Consider the following 26,498-nt stretch of genomic DNA (forward strand, 5'->3'; position numbering starts at 1 on the left):
GCTGACCCTGGTGCCTGAGGGGGTACGCAGCTGGAGGTTGAATGTTTGAAGGGGTATGGGACTATAAAAAGTTTGGGAAACACTGGTCCAGACCATGTGACCTGACCAGGGAAATAAGTAAGTCAACTGAGTGATCGTCACATCATGATTTAGTAAAGTGATTGGTCTAGAGTTGCCCAATCCCAGCGCTCCACACTCCTACTCCTCCCCACTTGTGTTTTCCCATCTACTCCAGCAAACAGATCCAATCCCCCGGTGATCAGATCTCTTTAAGCATGCTCAGCAGTATTTCTGTGTAAAGATCAATTCTGGGGTTGGAGTTACCGCTGTTTGTCTCCAAGATCCACACTGGGAACAGTGGAACATCTGCTGTGCTCTGTGTGTCTGCCACACAAACATTCTCCCACGTCTTCTTTCCTAGAGTTACCGTGGCACTTCTCTCACTCCCACTGCCCGACAGCATTGTAGCTGACGCAGATAAAGGGATAGGAGAGATGCTTCAGTTTCAAAGCAGCACTGATCCTCCGGCACTACTGCTCTGCTCTTAACTCTGTAACTCTCACAGGAGTTGAGGTTATTTTGCTGTCTTGTTCTTTCTCCTAACATATAGAATATATACAATAAATCCACCGTGGAGAAAATATAGAATCAAATCTTTCCGAATATGTTGCCCAAGAGAGATCATCTTTCTGAATATGTTGCCTAAGATATATAATCTTTCTGAATATGTTGCCCAAGAGAGGTAATCTTTCTCAATATGTTGCCCAAGAGATATCATCTTTCTCAATATGTTTCCCAAGAGATATAGTCTTCCTGAATATGTTGGCTAAGAGAGATAATCTTTCTGAATATGTTGGCTAAGAGAGATAATCTTTCTGAATATGTTGCCCAAACATGCCCCTGCTCAAACCTACTTCTCATCAGAACCCAATGTTGCTTTTTGCCTACCTACAACGTGGTGTATGTGCCTTCAACTCATATTCCTCACACTACCCCAGTCAGAACATACAGAACATATAAAACTCATATTGTTGCTTAGTATTATTACCACATACTATAGACTTGCAAGATAGATAATGTGTTGAAGATTGCGGCCTCTAGGCAATATATGCATGGTTATATTGGAACTCTACACCAATACCAATGTGTCCCTCTGACTACACATATAGAAAACATATGGACCTCTCAAATATCTCAATACTTTTCCACAAATTAAAAGCATTGTGTAGTAAAATAGATAGAATATTTCATGGGTGCACAGACAATTTCATGGGTGCACAGACAATTTCATGGGTGCACAGACAAAAACATGTAATGTGTACTTGGAAACGATTAATCTTCACCGACATGACAACAGATGTTTATTTGAGTGTATGGGTAGAAAAGGTGTCCCTCTAATGTGGTGTCTCTTTCACTGCCTGACTCGCTGCTGAGCTTACAGTTGTATTCTCTGAAAACTACTATGGATTCTGCCCAGTTGCAGCCTTTACATTGTCAGTTATTTGAAAGTTTTGATGGTGCAATGGATGAAACAACTCTCAATAGTTATGCTATATTAAAGGTACAATCCCTTCTGTGATGCATACACACTTCATTAAGTCATTTGTGCTGTGTCCCTCATACTGCATTAAAAAACTAAGCTGATGGTACGCAAATGTAACATTTCCATGTGCCGTTTTGTTGTGATCTCTGAACAGTAGATGAGTGACACCGCTCACAACCATACCACTTTAAAGTATCAGTATGTGACTGAGGTTTATCATCCTATACATGAGTAACAGTCATTCAGATGAAAAAGCCCTGAGAGATCTGTCCCATTGACCCCATAGACATAGACATAGACAAATAGACTGTCCTTGGACAATCCCTCTACCTAGAGGGCAATTATTAGCATCCTTCCAGCATGTCCATGAGTGGTCACATGACCTAAGCCATGGGCATCAATCACGTGCCCATCTTAAAAGGATAAGAGAGGAACCAGAAGACTAATCCTGGCCTATGCGCAGGTGTACGGTGCCCATTCTAGGACAACCTCAAGCCTCACCTCTCCTTGTGAGAAACACAGCCACCAAATGCAGATGGAGGAAACAGAGTTGTACGCTCGCCCTCTCAGCCCTCCTTGTGAGTGGTGAGCCAAGAGGCTGCGGATGTCCTAAAATGGACACCGAACACACAATAAATATCCCTGACTCAGTACATGAGGAACACAGCTTCTAAATGGCAGGCGGATAACGACAGCGCACGCTTACCCCACCAGACAAGAGGTGAGCGAGGAGACAGCCCTTTGTGTGCATTTGTGGTCTACATGTTGTGAGAGCATTATTTGTTATCCCAAATCCTTTTTCTGAGGCTGTTATCTGGTTTCATTCAGATATCCATCACAACACATAAAATGTGATCACATGAGCTTTGAATGTATTCTTTGCGTATTGCATCTCCCCTCCCCCGCACTGAAGATAAATGTGCCCACTGAAGGAGAAATGTCCAAATGCTTCAGAAGTGTGTGTGCGTGCATGCTTGCGTGCGTGCGTGTGGCTCTGTCCGTCTCCCTGACTGGCATGTCCATCAATCTGTCTGTCCGTAAAGCCAGACTTCTATCATCTGCACATATGAAACAAAAACATTCTACATACAAATATAACTGTTTCCAAACAAATTGCGAATTACGAATTAATATCCTGATATTAACATGAACTAAAGTTCCCCTCTTTCCTCCATGTATGTAGTCGGTTCTAAAATAAACCAGCACACATGAATGCTTAGATCACAGGTAATCTTTGATCAATTATCCTTGGAAATCCTGAGAAACACTTGAAAATGAAATGTGGACTTTCTATGACCAAGCGGGTCAGCAGTGATTATCTCTCAGCTCTCAGCACCAACAGCAGAATGCAACAACATTATCAGCAGTCAACGAGATATCGCCGTCGATTCAATTTGGATACTAGCACCATTCAATGTACTTGAAGCCTCATAATACTTCATTATATTGGGTATGAATCCACTACAAACCATTACTTTTACTGGTCTTACACTGTGGTCAATGACTTGATATTACTTCCTAAAATGTAACTTAATGTATCCTCAGAGTGTGTTGCATTATTCACCTGGTTTTGGACAACCACCTGTGATAAAGTTACTGGCCTTGGGGAAAAGGTGGTATCCGATTTTAAGTACCTTGGCATCATACTTGATTCCAACCTCTCTTTTAAAAAGCATGTGAAAAAGGTAATTCAAATAACCAAATTCAACCTAGCTAAAACTGTACTTCAAATCTATGATACTCCCCCACTTAACATACTGCTTGACTAGTTGGGCCCAAGCTTGCTGTACAACATTAAAACCTATTCAGTCTGTCTACAAACAGGCTCTCAAAGTGCTTGATAGGAAGCCCAATAGCCATCATCATTGTCACATCCTTAGAAAGCATGAGCTCTTGAGTTGGGAAAATCTTGTGCAATACACCGACGCATGTCTTGTATTCAAGATCCTCAATGGCCTGGCTCCCCCTCCACTCAATATTTTTGTTAAACAGAAAACCCAGACATATGGCAGCAGATCCACAAGGTCTGCCATGAGAGGTGACTGTATAGTTCCCCTAAGGAAAAGCACCTTTAGTAAATCTGCATTCTCTGTGAGAGCTTCCCATGTCTGGAATACACTGCCATCAGACACACATAACTGCACCACATATCACACTTTCACAAAATGCTTGAAGACATGGCTAAAGGTCAATCAGATTTGTGAACATGGTCCCTAGCTGTGTGTTGCCACTCCATGTTGTCTGTTGTCTGTAGCTTGTGAGGTGTGGAAACACTTTGTTGCTTTTATGAATTTTGTCTTGCTGCTTTTTGTTTTATGCTGCTCTGTCTGTATGCTACGTCTTGCTTGTCCTATGTTGCTCTGTCTGTATGCTATGTCTTGCTTGTCCTATGTTGCTATGTCTTGCTTGTTCTATGTTGCTATTGTCTATATTGTAATTGTTTTTAATAACCTGCCCAGGGACTGCGGTTGAAAATTAGCCGGTTGGCTAAAACCGCCACTTTTACTGAAATGTTGATTAATGTGCACTGTCCCTGTAAAAATAAAAATAAACTCAAACTCAAACTCAAAAATAACAATCTATGTCTCACTGAACTGAATGTCACACCTTCAGTGGGATTGTTGCAGCAATCCATGCTCATATATTGTACTATAGATACAAGAAAACACTTAGGCATTGAAATAAACGTGAAATGACTTTGCTATGCAAGAACAATAGAAGCAGGGCTTTCCACGATCGATACACAACCTTACATAAACACAGTGATATATAAAGAAGGCCAGAACAATGTAGTCACACTTGGCCAGTGCTGTGATGTGGGGCTAGTTGTGACACGTGCAAATATTAAAATGTGACGCATGGTCAGACTCCTTAGCATGGTCAATGGCAATGGCCTGCTGGTCCTCCTACATAACAACCCGAGAGAAAACATCAAAGACAATAACAACAACATTCAGTATTTTGATCTCCACCCAATAACCACGCAAACACACACACATACATATGCACCACACAAGCACACACAGTCACACACACCCTACTGTACATACAGGATTACCACACAGCCACAGGGGCTGAGCTTGTGTTAACCCATTAACCCTCCCCCATCCTGTTAATGAACTAGATAACAGTGACCTGACCATCTGCCTTCAAGACCAAAAGGATCAACCCACACAGGGTTAAAGACAGGCATACTGTATGCAGCAGACAGCTTGAGCTCCATGTATAAACATGTCACATGTTTACATTAGTACTGGATCGCTGAAATGGTGATAATGTTGCACTAATGAAAGTGTTACATCATGGCAGGGATTAATACTGCACTGTTGGAAATCCACACTATGAGCAAATAGCATTGCTGTGCCACAATGAAGTGAACTTGAAAGGAAAAATAAGAAATAATGAACCACACTATTACAATTGGATTCTTACCGTTTTTGAACGACTCACTAAGCTAAGTGCTAACATGTTCATTGAGCTGTAAACACCCTCATCTGTAACTGCTCTCTATCTGTCCTACAATAGCATTCCTAGGCTGTGTTATTCATCGGTCCCACATAGACCTAATGGAGAGAAAGTCAGTCAGAGTCAACAAGCAACACTACATATCCAAAAGTATGTGGACACCTGCTCATCGAACATCTCATTCCAAAATCATGGGCATTAAAATGGAGTTGGTTCCCCCTTTGCTGCTATAACATCCTCCACTCTTCTGGGAAGGCTTTCAACTAGATGTTGGAACATTGCTCTGGGGACTTGTTTCCATTCAGCCACAAGAGAATTAGTGAAGTTGGGCACTAATGTTGGGCAATTAGGCCAATTCATCACAAAGGTGTTTGATGGGGTTGAGGTCAGGGCTCTGTGCAGGCCAGTCAAGTTCTTCCACACCGATCTCAACAAACCATTTCTATATGGACCTGGCTTTGTGCATGGGGGCATTGTCATGCTGAAACAGGAAAGCACCTTCCCCAAACTTTTTCCACAACATTGGACCCATATAATTGTCTAGAATGTCATTGTATGCTGAATGCTGTAGAATTAAGATTTCCCTTCACTGGAACTAAGGAGCCAAGAAAAACAGCCCCAGACCATTATTCCTCGTCCACCAATTTTTACAGTTGGCACTATGCGTTGGGGCAGGTATCGTTTGCCTGGCATTCGCCAAACGCAAATGGTGAAGCGTGATTCATTACTCCAGATAACGCATTTCCACTGCTCCAGAGTCCAATGGCGGCGAGCTTTACACCACTCCAGCCAATGCTTGGCATTGCGCATGGTGATTTAAGGCTTGTTTGCGGCTGCTTGGCCATGGAAACCCATTTCATGAAGCCCCCGACAAACCGTTCTTGCACTGAAGTTGCTTCCAGAAGCAGTTTGGAACTCAGTAGTGAGTGTTGCAACCAAGGACAGATGATTTGTACGCACTACACGCTTCAGCACTCGGCAGTCCCCACTTTACGGCTGAGCCGTTGTTGCTACTGGACGTTCTACCTCACAATAACAGCAATTATAGTTGCCCGGGGCAGCTCTAAGCAGGGTAGAAATTCGACAAACTGACTTATTGGAAAGGTGGCATCCAATGATGGTGCCATGTTGAAAGTCATTGAGCTCTTCAGTAAGGACATTCTACTGCCAATGTTTGTCTATGGAGATTTCATGACTGTGTGCTCAAATTCATACACCTGTCAGCAACTGGTGTGGCAGAAATAGCCAAATCCACTCATTTGAAGGGGTATGCATAGTGTATTTCTCACAGCCCATCAAATAGTGACTTTGCCAGTCTATAGCTATGAATAACCCCTATTCCAACACAATGTCAGTCAAATGTTACAGTAAGTTAAGTTCCTAAGTGACCGCTAACCCTTCACACTAAACACTTTGGTCTGGTTTGCCAGACACAGTTCAAGCAATGAGGATCAGGGTAGAGTAGTATGATACAAGTTTTTACAAAACATTTACTCCCTCACTGTGGTATTATATTTGTATTTCATCCCCTTTACCCCCTACCATCCCTACTTCTCCTACCATCACCACCATCCCTACCATCCCTACAACCACTACCATACATGCCAACAATACCATCACTAGCATCACTACCATCATAACCATCACTACCATCCCTACCACAACTACCACTCTAACATCCCTACCATTGACTACCATCATCTCCATCCCTACCACTAGCATTACTACAATCCCTACAACCCCTAGCACCCCTACCATCACTCCCATCCCTACCATCACTTTCACCAATAACATCCCTACCATCTCCACAATCACTACCATAACTACCATCACTACTATTCCTACCATCCCTACCACAACTACCACTCTAACATCCCTACCATTGACTACCATCACCACCATCCCTACCATCACTACAGTCATCACCATCCCTACCACTAGCATCTCTACAATCCCTACCACCCCCAGCACCTGTACCACCCCTACCATCACTACCATCCCCACCATCACTTCCACCAATAACATACCTACCATCTCCACAATCACTACCATCACTACCATCCCTATCATCACCATCATCACAAACATCACAACCATCAATTACATAACAACCATCCCTACCATCAACACAATCCCTACTATCACCACCATCACTGCCGTCCCTACCATCACCATCATCACCACCTTCACTACCACAACTACCACCACTAACACCACTACCATCACTATCAACACCACTACCATCAATAACATAACAACCATCCCTACCATCAACACAATCCCTACTATCACCACCATCACTGCCATCCCTACTATCACCACCATCACCACCATCTCTACCACAACTACCACCACTACCATCACTATCAACACCACTACCACTACAACCACTATCGTCAATAACATAACAACCATCCCTACCATCAACACAATCACTACTATCACCACCCTCCCTACCATAACTACCATCCCTACCATTACTACCACCACCACCATCCCTACCGTCACTACCATCCCACAATCTATAATATCACAACCATCACTGCCATCCCTACAATCACCACCATCACTACCATCCCTACAATCACCACCATCATCACCATCACTTCCACCACTAACATCCCTACCATCTCCACAATCACTACCATCACTACCACAACTACTTTCTACCATCACTACCATCCCTACCACCACTACCATCCCTGCCATCACTACCATCACATCCATCCCTACCACAACTACCATTACTAACATCCCTACCATCACTACCATCCCTACCATCACTACCTGCACTACCTTCACCACCATCATCACAATTCCTAAGTATCACTACTATCAGTACCATCCCTACCATCACCAACATCCTCAACATCACTTCCACAACTAACATCCCTACCATCTACACAATCACTACCACCACTACCATCCCTACCACAACTACTTTCACCACCATCACCACCATCCCTCCCATCACTACCATCACCACCATCCCTCCCATCCCTACCACCACTACCATCACCACCATCCCTACCATCCCTACCACCACTACCATCACTACCCTCATTACCATCACTACCATCACTACCCTCATTACCATTGCTACCATCACCACCACCACTACCATCACTACCCTCATTACCATCACTACCATCACAAGCATCCCTACCATCACCACCATCACTACCCTTATTACCATTACTACCATCACTATCATCACTACACACCACCATCTCTACCATCACTGACATCACAACCATCCCTACCATCACCACCATCAAAACCATCCCTACCATCACTACCATTACCACCATCACTACCACCAATACCATTCAAACTGTCAGGATCATCACAATCATCCCTACCATCACCACCATCTCTACCATCCCTACCATCAATTCCATCTATACCATCACAACCATCACTACAATCACTACAATCACCACTATCCCCACCATCACAACCATCACTACAATCACTACAATCACTCCCATCCCTGCCATTACTTCCACCACTACCATCCTGACCATCATTACCACAACAACCATCACTACCATCCCCACCATCCCTACCATCACTAAAACCCCTACCATCACTACAATTACCACCATCAGCACCACTATCACTTCCATCCATACCACCACTATCATCACTACCATCCCCACCATCACTACCAGTAGCCTAGATACAAGAAAATACCTTGACATTATCTCTATACTAAAGCTGAGAAAAGAACTGAAGAAATAGACAATGAAATTAAAGTGAAATTACTTTGCTTTACAAGCGCAATAGAAGCAAGGCTTTCCACTACCATCCGTACCACCACTACCATCACAACCATCACTACCATCCCTACCATCCCTACCACCACTACCATCACAACCATCACTACCATCACTACTATCACTACCCTCAATACCATTACTTCCATCACAACCATCACCACCATCACTAATATCTCTTTCACCACTACCATCCCTACCATCACCACCATCCCTACTGTACCATCACCACCATCCCTACCATCACTACCAAAACTACAATCACCACCATCACCACCATCACAACCATCCCTACCATCACCGCCATCCCTACAATTACTACCATCCCCATCATCCCTACCACCACTACCATCACTACCATCCCTACCACCACTACCATCCCTACCATCACTACCATCCCCACCATCAACACCATCCCTACCACCACTACCATCACTACCATCCCTGCCATTCCTTCCACCACTACCATCCTGACCATCACTATCACCACAACCATCACTACCATCAGCACCATCACTACCATCCCTACCACCACTACCATCACCACCATCACCACCAGTAGCCTAGATACAAGAAAAGACCTTGACATTATCTCTATAGTAAAGCTGAGAAAAGAACTGAAGAAATAGACAATGAAATTAAAGTGAAATTACTTTGCTTTACAAGCGCAATAGAAACATGGCTTTCCACTACCATCCGTACCAACACTACCACCACTACCATCACAACCATCACTACTATCCCTACTGTACCATCACCACCATCCCTACCATCACTACTATCACCACCATCACTACCAGTAGTATAGATACAAGAAAAGACCTTGACATTATCTCTATACTAAAGCTGAGAAAAGAACTGAAGAAATAGACAATGAAATTAAAGTGAAATTACTTTGCTTTACAAGCGCAATAGAAACATGGCTTTCCACTACCATCCGTACCAACACTACCACCACTACCCTCACTAGGGGCGAAATTCAGAAATCTCAGAAAAGCAGTACTAATCTGGGATCAATTTTAACCATCCCTACCATCACCACCATCCCTACTGTACCATCACCACCATCCCTACCATCACTACCAAAACTACAATCACCACCATCACCACCATCACAACCATCCCTACCATCACCGCCATCCCTACAATTACTACCATCCCCATCATCCCTACCACCACTACCATCACTACCATCCCTACCACCACTACCATCCCTACCACCACTACCATCACTACCATCCCCACCATCAACACCATCCCTACCACCACTACCATCACTACCATCCCTGCCATTCCTTCCACCACTACCATCCTGACCATCACTATCACCACAACCATCACTACCATCAGCACCATCACTACCATCCCTACCACCACTACCATCACCACCATCACCACCAGTAGCCTAGATACAAGAAAAGACCTTGACATTATCTCTATAGTAAAGCTGAGAAAATAACTGAAGAAATAGACAATGAAATTAAAGTGAAATTACTTTGATTTACAAGCGCAATAGAAACATGGCTTTCCACTACCATCCGTACCAACACTACCACCACTACCATCACAACCATCACTACTATCCCTACTGTACCATCACCACCATCCCTACCATCACTACTATCACCACCATCACTACCAGTAGTCTAGATACAAGAAAAGACCTTGACATTATCTCTATACTAAAGCTGAGAAAAGAACTGAAGAAATAGACAATGAAATTAAAGTGAAATTACTTTGCTTTACAAGCGCAATAGAAACATGGCTTTCCACTACCATCCGTACCAACACTACCACCACTACCCTCACTAGGGGCGAAATTCAGAAATCTCAGAAAAGCAGTACTAATCTGGGATCAATTTTACCTTTTTAGATAGCAATGATTAAACTGTGGGACCTGATTCTAGACCAGAACTCCTAGATGCTTCATGAATACAGGCTGAGATTCCTGATGATTTCCTTTCGGGAAAGAAATATGCCACTTTGAGTAGCGAATGTGCACGCGTTGGTTTTGTCCCCAGGGTAATTGCCAAGTCATTGTAACGGGAGGCAGAGCGCACATTAATTCCTGCTGTTTCATCAATGCCTGTCTACTGAGGAATGTATTATGTTCGGTATTCCAACAACATTATTACATCAACATGTGTTGATTATGAGGTGCTATTCTTTGTGTGTGTGTGTGTGTGTGTGTGTGTGTGTGTGTGTGTGTGTGTGTGTGTGTGTGTGTGTGTGTGTGTGTGTGTGTGTGTGTGTGTGTGTGTGTGTGTGTGTGTGTGTGTGTGTGTGTGTGTGTGTGTGTGTGTGTGTGTGTATATGTGTGTGTGTGTGTGTGTGTGTGTGTGTGTGTGTGTGTGTGTGTGTGTGTGTGTGTGTGTGTGTGTGTGTGTGTGTGTGTGTGTGTGTGTGTGTGTGTGTGTGTGTGTGTGTGTGTGTGTGTGTGTGTGTGTAATGTTGTATCATGCATGCTTGTATACCTACATGCCTGTTTATGTAAAGAGGGTTGTTATAGGTCACTTGCCTCATCATCACTCATGTAACATTCATCCCACTACAGGCCATCCACAACTTCAATAGACACTGATAGAAACTGATTGATAAAAGTATAAAGCCCTCCAACTCAACTCTGGACTAGAAGCCAGTTCCATTGTGTTTTTTTCATTATTCCCCTCTAATCAGGGACTGATTTAGACCTAGTACACCAGGTGGATGCAATTAATTATTAGAACAGAAAACCGTCAGGTTCCGGACCTCGTAGGGTAAGAGTTGAATACCACTGCAATAGAGGGTCAAAATCCTAGACTGGTATCCTCTGTGAGTCTGTCTGTCTGTCTGTCTGTCTGTCTGTCTGTCTGTCTGTCTGTCTGTCTGTCTGTCTGTCTGTCTGTCTGTCTGTCTGTCTGGCTGGCTGGCTGGCTGGCTGGCTGGCTGGCTGGCTGGCTGGCTGTTGGCACAAACCCATTAAATGGAAGCTCACAATTAGAAACAGCTGATCGATAGAGTGAGTGGACAGCATGGGCGATGCTTGAATATTAATAGTGTTACTAGTTGAATGACTGTTAAAAGCATCTTCTCCATATTCATAGCCTTCTAATGAACTTGAATCAATGTGGCTCTGCCGGCTTTCTTTAAATGCAACTCCATATTCTTAGCCTTCTAATGAACTTGAATCAATGTGGCTCTGGAGGCATTCTTTAAATGCAATATATGTACCTGACATGAGCGGTTGAGCTGTGTCGTGAAATGGCAAAGAAGGCTGAAATATATCTGGAAAGTTTGGGGAGATGGCCTATGCATCCCTAATTCAAAGGACACTACCCTTTCATTAATAGTCTGGGAGTTTCTAATGAGATTCTAATTACTGTTATCTTCTAGTTTGGATGGCAAGGGGCAGGGAGAAGTAGAGGGTCATTATAGGCCTGTCAGAGACAGACAAACCAAAAACACATTGGGTAGATTTTCTCCAATCAACCCATTTAATCAACAAAGAGGTCATTAGAATAAAACAATGAAATACTTAAGAGTTTATTCAAACCGAGAAGCACTATCCAGTCGGATTTAAAGATTAAGATACAGTACAACAATTGAAAGGGGGGAATCAAACATATAGAATGAATGGCCATCACGGTCTCATACAAGACTATGCCTATAGCTAAATGAGTCACGCGCAGCGAGAGAGACGATGAAATTAAAACTCGAGTATAATCCCTCAGCCGCTAACGGTGTCACTCAAGGATTAGTGTGCTAAAGAAAAAAAATTACACGCTAAATACCATGCAGCGAAATTAAACGCCCGAAGCACTGGCATGGAGCGTCCCTGACATTCCCCAAAATATTGACTTTGTTTCAGAACTCAGCTACCCCTCACGGAATTCTAGCAGGCTACAGTAGCGGAGTAGCCTATAGCGCACTAACATAGAGTAAACCGTGAAGACTCAACTCGCAACTTCATTGCCATCAACTGAACTGTAGCCTATTGCCTACAGTTACGGCATAGATGAGTTTATCAATACCTGTGGTAAGTAAACTAAATCCCAAACCTGATACACATATTCTTTGAATATTGTATTTAAATAAAAGGACAGATTTCAGGTAATGGGGAAATAGTTTTACGCAGGGATTTGCCCTTGATGTCCATTACATTGCAGTTCGATGATAAATAAAACACACTTTTATGTAAAGTGCACTTTCAGTGGGCTATGTTGTATATTTATATTTACATTTCACAGTTTTCATTTGTTTTTAGCAGAAGAAACACTTGAAATATCCATGTCTATTGTGTTTTACCTGTATGTCCAGACGCAAACCATCCAGAAGGATAATCCGCACGAGATTAGCAAAAAAAAACTGTAGTTCACAACAACTATATATCAAATGGGTCAGATGAAATCCACCGTTTGTAACTAGAAATCCACACAATATACCTTAGAATAAGTTTATAAACGGGTAGTCTGTAAATCCTTTTCGAATACCATCAACCATTTTGTATAAAGACCGAATCCCTGATTTTCAGCACAGCACCACCGGAGGAGTGGACAGCTCCGTTAGAAGCAGCGGTCTAACCTCACTCTCTTGTCTCCTGTGCCACTGAGGCACCAGCCACCAGCTCCAACCTCACCTACTGGCTGCGTCCCGATCCGATTTACATACAATCACAGGACGAACCAATCAAAAGCCCCGCAGAAAGCTCCTCCAGAGCGAGAGTGGAGACACACAATCTGCCTCGTCTGATTCCATTCGCTGGATATAATTGTCCTTGACTTTAGATGAATTGGGGTTCGGGGATGTCGAATGTCCCCGTTCCTACTGTTCAGAATTTTGCGACACTGAAATTAGTCAGTCAAGTCCTGCAAACCATCATGAAAGTAAGTAACCATTATTAACAGAGGAGGTATTACAAATACATACAAATAGAGTAATCTATGTTTTCAGGAAATTATTCATATTTTGCTCATCAATGTGCACATTATCAAATGGTACCACATCTTTTTCTAAACTGAACAGTGTTGTAAAATCATATTCCTTCAAGTTATTCTACCAAACACAGAACCGTTTCAATGGAAATTGAGCTGACTACATCTCAATAAATTGATATGGTAAACCAGGAACCCTATCCTTCTTGAAACAATAGTGAAACTGAACAATTATCTTTGAATTCCAGGCTAAGTATGTGAATAGGCTTATTCAAATATAATTGTATTTTAAGTCACCAAGCATGATCAACATTCAAGCCAAAATAGCTATGTGTCACGTACACATTAACATAATCAAACATGATGCACAGGATAGTCATCCAGCCCCATATGTCAACCATGTCATTGCCGCTGCCAAATCAAGTTACAGCATGATTTATGGTTGGAATAAGTGGAAACCTTCCATAAAACATTCTCCCAACGGGCTTGTGTGTATCATGGTACATCTGTGCACAGAAGACCCATCTCACCCAGATATTGCTGAAATTGCATCGATTTATCATATTGTCATACATTTACATGTGAAATATGGTATTGGAGAAAACAGGGGAAATATGTAAATGTCAATATGTGCATGAGAACTAAGCATGATTATTTCAGACATTGAATGGGCAAAAACATCCTGTCTTATGTGTCTCTTATTTTGAGAAGGATTATGATGGTACTCTAATGGGGTGTGGAAGCAATACCACAGATGTGATTTTGTGACTGGAGTTTCACATTCTATTATCTATGAAAGTGTTCTGCAGAGCTCCAGATTGCATTGTCAACCTCGGCTACAACCACTGTGACAGGCTGAATTACTAGGCCTTGGTGCATGGGACCCCGGGCCCCACAACTTGGTTGGCACTTATGGTTCTGAGACGGTTGTGTAAGAAGAATCAGAGTGATGTTAGATGACCTCTCTACTCAACCTCTTGACACCAACACAAAGCTCTCAGTGTGATGGTAAAATTATCTGACAAGGGACACCTTTGTCTTTGTCTGAATATATATTTTTTAAACTCCTGTCCAGCCTTTGTGTGCAATGTATTATTAAATGTATTATTATTAGTGCATTCATCTGCTCTTATTCATTTGTATTGCCTGTTACAAGGAGTCCTAAGCTCCTTTATACTGAACAAAAATAGAAACGCAATATGCAACAATTTCAAAGATTTTGCTGAGTTACAGTTCATATTAGGAAATCAGGTAATAAAAACAATTAATTAGGCCCTAATGTATGGATTTCACATGACTAGGCAGGGGTGCAGCTATACTGTAGGTGGGCCTTGGAGGGCATAGGCCCACCCACTTGGGAGCCAGCCCCCCCAGACGATCCCACAGGTGTAGAAGCTGGATGTGGAGGTCCTGGGCTGGAGTGGTTACACGTGGTCTGCGGTTGTGAGGCCGATTGGACACACTGCCAAATTCTCTAAAACGACGTTGGAGTCGGCTTGTGATAGAGAAATTAACATTCAATTCTCTGGCAATAGCTCTGGTGGACATTCCTGCAGTCAGCATGCCAATTGCACACTCCCTCAAAACTTGAGACATCTGTGGCATTGTGTTGTGTGACAAAACAACACATTTTAGAGTGGCCTTTTATTGTACCCAGCACAAGGTGTACCTGTGTAATGATCATACTGTTTGATCAGCTTGTTGATAAGCCACACCTTGCAGTTGGATGGATTATCTTGACAAAGGGTAAAATGCTCACTAACAGGGATGTTAACATATTTGTGCACACCATTTGAGAGAAATAAGCTTTTTGTGCATATGGAACATTTCTGGGATCTTTTCTTTCAGCTCATGAAACATGAGACCAGCACTTTACATTTTGCATTTATAGTTTTTTCAGTGTAGTTAGCCTTATAAATGCATAATGTCACCTGTTTGTGAAACTTAATGAATACATTTAGTCAGTATGTGTTTATCACGCCTGTTTTAATAAGCCATCATAAGTTAAAGTAATCCTTAGTAGGACTCGCACTAAGGGACAAAATGAGGGCACTTTAAATGCCATTCATAATGCATTACACTTAGACAGATCACAGAAAGGGTTACTAAAGCATCAGCAACATCAACACAACCCACACTAACCTAAGATGGAGACAACAGTTATTTAGGACTTTTAACCTTTAAGAACAGATTAAATGTGTTCTTGGAACGTTCTTGGAACATCAGGCAAATGTTTTGGTACAAACATTCTATAATCATCAGTACAGCTGGACAGTTTTTGTGTTATGAGAGCATTTTCCTCAACCTAACGAATGTTCTGGGAACATTCACAGAACCAACTTACTTTTGATGGGAATACATTACTGACACATTGTGTCATTACATTACTTGGAAACCTATGATACCTTTTGGGGAATGTTCTGTAGTGGTTATTACAGACATTCCAAGGATATTTCATTTTATATTTCATTTTATTTTATGAAAAACATTCTTTGAACTTTGGAGTGATGTTATCATCCTGATGTTAGATAGACCGCTGCGCCACTTGGGAGCTTCTAAGGCACTGCATCTCAGTGCTAGAGGTGTAACTGCAGACCCTTGTTTGATTCCAGGCTGTATCACAACCGGCCGTTATTGGGAGTCCCAGAGGGTGGTGCACAATTGGCTTAGTGTTGTCTGGGTTTGGCTGGTGTAGGCCGTCATTGTAAATAAGAATTTGTTCTTAAACTGGCTTGCCTAGTTAAATAAATAAATAGAATTTTTAAAAATAACCCTAATTTGAATTTATTGATAATCTTGGCTAATGTTCTGGGAATGTTCCCAGTTTGCTGGGTGGGCACTGACTTGGCAGGGATATATTGCCTTGAGAGTTGAGACACTGACTTCTGAAGATGTGGGCGAGTTGGAGAAACACCTTCCCTCGGTTCCACTTCCAGTCCCTGGAATCTCGTTCTGAAAGAGAAATCATTACTCACCATCAGTAAATAAGGGTTCAGTCTCAGGGCAGTATGATCCAGCCAGAGCCCACCCACCTTAGCTGGCAGCCTGGATGTCCTTCCACCAAGTCTGGGCAGGGAGAGTCTGAGAGAGGGAAAAAAATGATTCATATTAGTTGGGTCAATTAAAGCGTCAATCAGTAATTTAAGCAATAAAAAAGTGCATTCCCCGCCCATGTTTTGGTGAAAAGCTGAGGGATGGGGCTGGAGAAATGTAACCACTCTCAAATTCATAGACAGAGCTATGGATGCAAGGACTGACCATCCATGATATTAAAATTAAGGTTTTAACCAAGTTGAGGCTATATAGTGTTTACATTTACTTTGTTTACAAACATTGCCGTAAAACAAGCTTTTATTTTGGGTTCTGATGGGGTACGACAGTTGAACTAAGCTCATGAGGCCTTTATAAGTTATAGAATCAATGGGTACATATCATTAATTTATAAGTCCAAAAATTGATGTAGCAACTGCAGATTGCCCCTTTAAGTACCTCTAGCTAACCTTTTGTCTAGCTAAATGTTTGAAGATGTTAGGAGAAACAAGAAAACAAAAACTTTAGAAGTACAAATGAAGGTGATAAAGGTGGTGATAATAGGAAATTACTTTTCTAACTTGATCAAAGCACTTTTGTAATCGAAGTGATGTTGAAAACGCAACAGGATTTGGACACTCAAGCCACGAAGTGGAGAGAGATAGCTAATTACCCATGTCATGATCAACAGAGAAGCACACAGACACATACGCACAAATGCACACACACACACACACGCACACGCACACACACACACACGCACACGCACATGCACACACACACGCACACACACACACACACACACACACAAAGTAAGCTGTATTTTATTCTATAACAATAGTTGATTGAGGTATACAGTTTTTCCCCCCAAAGACCTTGCATCCCTGTTGGCATTGTGTTTAATTAAGATAGGACAACATGCAAATTTGTGTCAGAGTATAAGGCAAGATGTATTTTCAGTTTGGCATCACTATCTTTGAAAGTGTTTGTTTTGTTACATGTACATGTTTATTCTACAACATCCAGTAACATTTACTTGCATGCCTAAATGTGCAACCAAGTGCTCCGAGCAAAAAGGACACTTATATAAAAAATAAAAACTCTTGATGCTTCCAACAATTTAATTGGATCTTATTATTGTCATATAGCCGGTATTTATTGTTGATGTATTGCACTCCTGTAGCCTATAGCCTGTTTGCATATGGGCATTTCCATGTAAAAGGACCCATGAGCACCAACATGTGAAGTTCATAGGAGCATGTCAAATAGTCAAACAACATACGCACTATACACACACACACACACACACACACACACACACACACACACACACACACACACACACACACACACACACACACACACACACACACACACACACACACACACACACACACACACACACACACACACACACACACATGTATTTTGTGTTGTAGGCATGTGGTAGTAGAGTGAGGGCACACACTTAATGTGTTGTGAAATCGGTTGTGAAATGTATTGTAATGTTTTAAAAGTTTGATACAACTGCCTTAATTTTGCTGGACCCCAGGAGGCAGCAGCTAATTGGGATCCATAATAAATACAAATACAAAAAAAAAATGAAAGCCAAGAGTCTATATTTTCCATTGTAAAAATGTGGAATAAGCAAAGTGTCACGACTTCCACCGAAGGTGGCTCCTCCCCCTGTTCAGGCGGCGCTCGGCGTCACCGGTCTACTAGCTACCACCGATTCCTTTTCCCTTTTCTGTTGGGTTTGTCTTGATTGCTTTCACCTGTTTCTTGTTAACCATTTATTCAGGGCTATTTAAGCCTTCAGAGCCCGCCTGCTTTTGTGCAGGCTTATTTATTTTGCTGTCAGTGGAGGTTCGTGTTTTATTGCTTACGGTTTGTTTTCGTTCCTGTTTTTGTGGTCATGTGTGCCTGTTGTTTTTGGCTTGACCCCTATTTGAAATAATAGCTTGACTCCACACCCACCACTCCTAGCTATCCTGACACAAAGGCTTTGAATTCTGGTCAAATACAGTGCCTTGCGAAAGTATTTGGCCCCCTTGAACTTTGCGACCTTTTGCCACATTTCAGGCTTCAAACATAAAGATATAAAACTGTATTTTTTTGTGAAGAATCAACAACAAGTGGGACACAATCATGAAGTGGAACGACATTTATTGGATATTTCAAACGTTTTTTAACAAATCAAAAACTGAAAAATTGGGCGTGCAAAATTATTCAGCCCCCTTAAGTTAATACTTTGTAGCGCCACCTTTTGCTGCGATTACAGCTGTAAGTCGCTTGGGGTATGTCTCTATCAGTTTTGCACATCGAGAGACTGACATTTTTTCCCATTCCTCCTTGCAAAACAGCTCGAGCTCAGTGAGGTTGGATGGAGAGCATTTGTGAACAGCAGTTTTCAGTTCTTTCCACAGATTCTCGATTGGATTCAGGTCTGGACTTTGACTTGGCCATTCTAACACCTGGATATGTTTCTTTTTGAACCATTCCATTGTAGATTTTGCTTTATGTTTTGGATCATTGTCTTGTTGGAAGACAAATCTCCGTCCCAGTCTCAGGTCTTTTGCAGACTCCATCAGGTTTTCTTCCAGAATGGTCCTGTATTTGGCTCCATCCATCTTCCCATCAATTTTAACCATCTTCCCTGTCCCTGCTGAAGAAAAGCAGGCCCAAACCATGATGCTGCCACCACCATGTTTGACAGTGGGGATGGTGTGTGTTCAGGGTGATGAGCTGTGTTGCTTTTACGCCAAACATAACGTTTTGCATTGTTGCCAAAAAGTTCAATTTTGGTTTCATCTGACCAGAGCACCTTCTTCCACATGTTTGGTGTGTCTCCCAGGTGGCTTGTGGCAAACTTTAAACAACACTTTTTATGGATATCTTTAAGAAATGGCTTTCTTCTTGCCACTCTTCCATAAAGGCCAGATTTGTGCAATATACGACTGATTGTTGTCCTATGGACAGAGTCTCCCACCTCAGCTGTAGATCTCTGCAGTTCATCCAGAGTGATCATGGGCCTCTTGGCTGCATCTCTGATCAGTCTTCTCCTTGTATGAGCTGAAAGTTTAGAGGGACGGCCAGGTCTTGGTAGATTTGCAGTGGTCTGATACTCCTTCCATTTCAATATTATTGCTTGCACAGTGCTCCTTGGGATGTTTAAAGCTTGGGAAATCTGTTTGTATCGGCGTTCGTCGTCACCGTCCTACTAGCCACTACCGATCCCTTTTCGTGTATCTGTTGGTTTTGTCTGATTGGTTTCACCTGTGTGTTGTTTAGTTAATTAGTGTCTGTATATAATGTAGGTTGTCCCACCCTTGTTTTGTGCGGGATTGTTTATTTGTCATTTCATTTTCGTCTGTCATGGTTATTCGTGTTTTCTTATTCTCCGGTTAGTCTGTTATCCTATGTTGGATAATTTCACCCTGTGTTTGTTTGGGTTGACCGTGTTTGTTTGTTCACCGGAGAATAAACTCTATTATCGCATTCTGCTCTCTGCGCCTGATTCCACCCACCTTGATTAGACGTGACAGAATCCCGCACCACCATGGAATCAGCAGGAGCAGCAGCGTCTCCTCTCCCATCGATGGAAGAGAGGGTCCTCCATCATACCAGCCTGATTCACCGGATTGGTTCTGCTATGGACCAAATGATGGAGAAAATGGATCGATGGGAGAGGAGTGGCCTCCCCACCTCATCTTTAGCAACCCCTTCTCCAGCACCTCCTGTTTCTGCGACCACATCTGGCTCTGGGGCTCTTCGGCTGACACTCCCACGGGAGTTTGACGGATCGGCGGCTGGGTGCCAGGGTTTCCTCCTTCAGCTGGAACTATACCTGGCTACCGTGCGTCCTGCTCCCTCTGGAGAGGAGAGCGTGTGCGCCCTCGTCTCCTGTTTGACTGGGCGAGCCATCGAGTGGGCCAACGCAGTGTGGAATGGTCCGGACTTGGCTAAGGATAATTACCCAGAGTTCACCCGCCGATTCCGAGCTGTTTTTGACCATCCACCCGAGGGTCGGGCGGCGGGTGAACGGCTGTTTCACCTGCGTCAGGAGACGAGGAGCTTACAGGATTTTGCCCTAGAGTTTAGGACTTTGGCAGCAGGAGCAGGATGGAACGACAGGGCCTTGATTGATAATTTTAGATGTAGTCTCAGTGAGGACGTCCGCAGGGAGCTGGCATGTCGGGACACCACATTCACTCTGGATGGACTTATCGATCTGGCTATCCGTCTCGACAACCTGCTGGCTGCTCGCGGGCGTTCGGATCAGGTCCTGTCGTTTCCAATCCCCAGCCCCCCTGTTCCTATCCCTATGGAATTAGGAGGTACGGCTTCAAAGGGGACCGGAGGAGGAGTGTCCTCCTGTACCAGTTGTGGTCGACGAGGGCACACGTCCGATCGGTGCTGGAGGAACTTGTCTAGGAGTCGGGAGGACAGGCGGAACACTGCTCGATCACCCCAGGTGAGTAAGCACCAAACTCATTCAGAGCTTCCTGTCGGTCATGTGTTTGTATTGATTTCTTTCCCTGGTTTTTCCCCCTCTCTACAGCATAAGGCGCTAGTCGATTCAGGCGCAGCTGGGAATTTTATGGATCGTGGGCTTGCGTTAAGGCTAGGGATTCCCTTGGTGTCGTTAGATTGACCTTTCCCCGTGCACTCCTTAGATAGCCGACCATTAGGGTCAGGAGTAATTAGGGAGGCTACGGTGCCGCTGGACATGGTAACGCAGGGTGATCATAAGGAGCAGATTAGCCTGTTCCTTATAGATTCACCTGCGTTTCCAGTGGTGTTGGGGGTTCCCTGGTTAGCTCAACACAACCCGGTGATTTTCTGGCGACAGGGGGCTCTTAAGGGGTGGTCAGAGGAGTGTTCAGGTAGGTGTATAGGAGTTGCCGTTGGTGCGACTACGGTGGAGAGTCCAGTCCAAGTTTCCACCGTGCGCATTCCCTCTGAATATGCCGATTTGGCTATCGCCTTCAGTAAAGGGAAGGCGACCCAATTACCACCTCATCGTCGAGAGGACTGCGCGATAAACCTTCTGGAAAACGCTGCACTTCCTAGGAGTCACGTGTATCCATTGTCCCAGGAGGAGACAGTTGTGATGGAAACATATGTTTCCAAATCGCTGGGACAGGGGTACATTCAGCCCTCCATAACCCGTCTCCTCAAGCTTCTTTTTTGTGAAGAAGAAGGATGGAGGTCTGCGTCCGTGTATTGATTATAGAGGTCTAAATTCCATCACAGTGGGGTTTAGTTACCCACTACCTCTCATCGCTACGGCAATGGAATCATTTCACGGGGCGCGATTCTTCACAAAACTGGACCTGAGGAGTGCGTATAATCTGGTACGTATCCGGGGAGGAGATGAGTGGAAGACTGCATTTAGTACTACTTTTGATCATTATGAGTACTGCGTCATGCCATATGGGTTGAAGAATGCTCCAGCCGTTTTCCAATCCTTCGTAGATGAGATTCTCCGAGACCTGCTCGGGCAGGGAGTGGTAGTGTACATTGATGACATCTTGATCTATTCTGCCACACGCGCGGAGCATGTGTCTCTGGTGCGTAAGGTACTTGGGCGACTACTGGAGCATGACCTGTATTGCAAGGCGGAGAAATGTGAGTTTTTCAAACAGTCCGTTTCCTTCCTGGGGTATCGTATTTCCACCTCCGGGGTGGTGATGGAGGATGATCGCGTTACAGCCGTGCGTAATTGGCCGACTCCGACCACGGTGAAAGAAGTGCAGCGGTTTTTAGGGTTTGCCAATTACTACCGGAGGTTTATCCGGGGTTTTAGTCAGGTGGCTGCTCCCATCACCTCACTGCTGAAGGGAGGACCGGTGCGCTTGCGCTGGTCAGCAGAGGCGGGCAGAGCTTTCAATCGTCTGAAGGAGCTGTTCACCAATGCGCCCGTGTTGGCGCATCCGGACCCCTCTTTAGCGTTCATAGTGGAGGTGGATGCGTCCGAGGCTGGGGTTGCTGTGCTGTGCCAACGCTCGGGCGTGCCATCCAAACTCCGCCCGTGTGCTTTCTATTCGAGCAAGCTCAGCCCAGCGGAGCGAAACTATGATGTGGGGGACCAGGAGTTGTTAGCTGTAGTCAAGGCTCTGAAGGTGTGGAGACATTGGCTTGAGGGGGCTAAACACCCTTTTCTCATCTGGACTGACCATCGTAATCTCGAGTACATCCGGGCAGCTAAGAGACTAAATCCACGTCAGGCTAGATGGGCCATGTTTTTTAATAGGTTCCAGTTTACCCTCACATATCGGCCAGGCTCCCAAAACAATAAAGCTGACGCACTGTCTCGCCTCTATGATACCGAGGAACGGTCGGTAGAGCCAACTCCCATCATTCCACCGTCATGTCTCGTGGCACCGGTGGTATGGGAAGTGGATGCTGAGATAGAGAGGGCCTCACGGTCAGAGCCGGCTCCTCCTAACTGTCCAGTAGGGACCAAGTACGTGCCGAGGGTGGTCCGGGACAAGCTGATTAGGTGGGCTCATACTCTTCCCTCCTCGGGTCATCCTGGTATCAAGAGGACAGTGCAGAGTCTGAGAGGGAGATACTGGTGGCCCACACTGGCTAAAGACGTGAGATTTTATGTCTCCTCCTGCTCAGTGTGTGCTCAGAGCAAGGCTCCTCGGCACCTACCTAGAGGGAAATTACAACCCCTCCCCGTTCCACAACGGCCTTGGGCACATTTATCGGTGGATTTTCTCACCGACCTTCCCCCGTCCCAGGGAAGTACTACGATCCTGGTCGTTGTGGATCGGTTTTCTAAGTCCTGTCGTCTCATTCCGTTGCCCGGTCTTCCTACGGCCCTGCAGACTGCTGAGGCTTTGTTTACCCATGTCTTCCGGCACTATGGGGTGCCTGAGGACATCGTCTCTGATCGGGGTCCCCAATTCACGTCCAGAGTGTGGAGGGCCTTTATGGAGAGACTGGGGGTCTCGGTTAGCTTAACCTCAGGTTTTCACCCCGAGAGTAATGGGCAGGTGGAACGCGTTAACCAGGATGTGGGCAGGTTTCTGTGGTCCTATTGTCGGGACCGGCCTGGTGAGTGGGCTAGGTATGTTCCATGGGCCGAACTAGCCCAGAACTCCTTACGCCACTCCTCTACTAACTTGTCTCCTTTTGAGTGTGTGTTAGGCTACCAGCCGGTCCTGGCTCCATGGCATCAGAGTCAGACCGAGGCTCCTGCGGTGGAGGAATGGGTACAGCGCTCCAAGGACACCTGGAAGGCCGTTCAGGACTCATTACGGTTAGCGGGAGAACGGCAGAAGAGGAGCGCTGACCAATACCGCAGTGAGACCCCCGTGTTTGCACCGGGGGACAGGGTCTGGCTCTCGACCCGAAACCTGTCTTTCCGCCTGCCCTGTCGGAAGCTGGGGCCGCAGTGTGTGGGGCCGTTCAAATTCCTGAGGAGAATAAACGAGGTGTGTTATAGGTTACAACTTCCTAGGTATTACCGTATTAACCCATTCATGTGTCTCTCCTCAGGCCGGTGGTGGCTGGTCCCCTGCAAGAAGGTGAGGTGTCTGAGGTCCCTCCGCCCCCTCTGGACATCGAGGGGCCCCCAGCGTATACAGTTCGAGGCATTCTGGATTAGAGATGCCGGGTGGGGGGCCTACAGTACCTTGTGGACTGGGAGGGGTACGGCCCGGAGGAGAGATGCTGGGTTCCGGTGAGGGACATTTTGGACCCTTCTCTCCTGATAGAATTTCACCGCCTCCACCCGGATCGCCCAGCACCTCGTCCTCCGGGTCGTCCTCGAGGACGGTGGCGGCGCGCTGCGGGAGCCGCGCGTCAGGGGGGGGGGTACTGTCACGACTTCCGCCGAGGTTTGCTCTCCTGCCCGTTCGTGCGGTGCTCGGCGTTCGTCGTCACCGTCCTACTAGCCACTACCGATCCCTTTTCGTGTATCTGTTGGTTTTGTCTGATTGGTTTCACCTGTGTGTTGTTTAGTTAATTAGTGTCTGTATATAATGTAGGTTGTCCCACCCTTGTTTTGTGCGGGATTGTTTATTTGTCATTTCATTTTCGTCTGTCATGGTTATTCGTGTTTTCTTATTCTCCGGTTAGTCTGTTATCCTATGTTGGATAATTTCACCCTGTGTTTGTTTGGGTTGACCGTGTTTGTTTGTTCACCGGAGAATAAACTCTATTATCGCATTCTGCTCTCTGCGCCTGATTCCACCCACCTTGATTAGACGTGACAGACGGCCAGGTCTTGGTAGATTTGCAGTGGCACTTGGCACAGTGCTCCTTGGGATGTTTAAAGCTTGGGAAATCTTTTTTTATCCAAATCCGGCTTTAAACTTCTTCACAACAGTATCTCGGACCTGCCTGGTGTGTTCCTTGTTCTTCATGATGCTCTCTGCGCTTTTAACGGACCTCTGAGAATATCACAGTGCAGGTGCATTTATACGGAGATTTGATTACACACAGGTGGATTGTATTTATCATCATTAGTCATTTAGGTCAACATTGGATCATTCAGAGATCCTCACTGAACTTCTGGAGAGAGTTTGCTGCACTGAAAGTAAAAGGGCTGAATAATTTTGCACGCCCAATTTTTCAGTTTTTGATTTGTTAAAAAAGTTTGAAATATCCAATAAATGTCGTTCCACTTCATGATTGTGTCCCACTTGTTGTTGATTCTTCACAAAAAAATACAGTTTTATATCTTTATGTTTGAAGCCTGAAATGTGGCAAAAGGTCGCAAAGTTCAAGGGGGCCGAATACTTTCGCAAGGCACTGTAGACAACATCTACCTGGAAAAAGGTATTAGAAATATGTAAAAACACAATAATGTTGAGGTAAAGACCCCTGCCAACTAATAATAACACATATTTAGTTTTGGATAAATTATTTACCTTCTGTAAGTTTAAGAAACATTGCCTTGTGCCTTGTAATTCTGTTACTAAAAACCCACATATCTTTAAGATATTTTCTAATTTCTCTCCCTCATGAGGAGGGAGCATGATGAAAGTTCACAGAAGTAACATGTATAGGTAGACCTACCAATTAGTTATAGTGTTTTTACTGATATCAACTTTGTTTGTGAATTATTACATGATTAACTCTTAATTCTGTTACCAAATTGGTAACGGAATTACTGCAATAGAATTGTCTACAATGGTAGTCACAAACCACAGTTGGATCATCTGCTACTGTCCTCCCTTCCACTGGCATACTGTTATCTTCAGCTCATACCTGTTATTTTTTTATCTTTCTGTCATCTGGTGGTTAAACCAAGACTGTGAAAACAGTCTGGACAACTCCTCCCTCTCACTCTCCTTCTCTCTGCCGCTCACTTTCTGTCTCACTTTCTCTCGCTCTCCCTCTCGCTCCCTCTCTCTCGCTCTCATCTCTCTCTCTCCAATTAATTTCACCTCTCCCGGCTCTTACTGACACCTACCATGACACCTACCATCTACCCTCTTTCAAGTTACTGTGACAAGCATCCTCACCCACTGAGCACCGACCGACATTGGATGTCCATGGACATTGAAACGTAGTTTAAATTTGCTCAATCTGCCCTGGACAAAATCCACCCTGACCAAATCTGAACCAATCATAGACCTCTATGTTTCACTAGTTCGGACAGCACAGTAGAGCACAGTCAAGTACAGTACATAACAGTAATGGAAGGTATATTACAGTACTGTACAGTAGAGCACACTAGAGTAGAGTACAGTATAATGTACTGTATTGTACTGTATCCTACTGAACATATCTACTTTACTGTACTATCCT

At 44.3% G+C, this 26,498-nt stretch overlaps 1 protein-coding gene across 6 annotated transcripts in view; it reads right to left on the reverse strand.

The window, feature by feature from the left end:
- The window catches only part of LOC109864856 (follistatin-related protein 5), a 190,930-nt gene extending 177,507 nt beyond the window's left edge, over positions 1 to 13,423 (reverse strand). For 3 of the 6 annotated variants that reach the window (XM_031797808.1, XM_031797806.1, XM_031797805.1), the window contains exon 1: positions 13,072 to 13,423. In XM_031797808.1, the coding sequence (XP_031653668.1) occupies positions 13,072 to 13,094 (23 nt within the window). In that variant the 5' untranslated portion in view covers positions 13,095 to 13,423. The remainder of the gene's footprint in view (positions 1 to 13,071) is intronic. The other 3 variants (XM_031797807.1, XM_031797809.1, XM_020452860.2) reach the window with 3 other exon arrangements.
- Positions 13,424 to 26,498: the final 13,075 nt, after the last annotated feature.

The sequence above is a fragment of the Oncorhynchus kisutch genome, linkage group LG19 (assembly GCF_002021735.2).
Source record: "Oncorhynchus kisutch isolate 150728-3 linkage group LG19, Okis_V2, whole genome shotgun sequence".
NCBI lineage: Eukaryota > Metazoa > Chordata > Actinopteri > Salmoniformes > Salmonidae > Oncorhynchus > Oncorhynchus kisutch.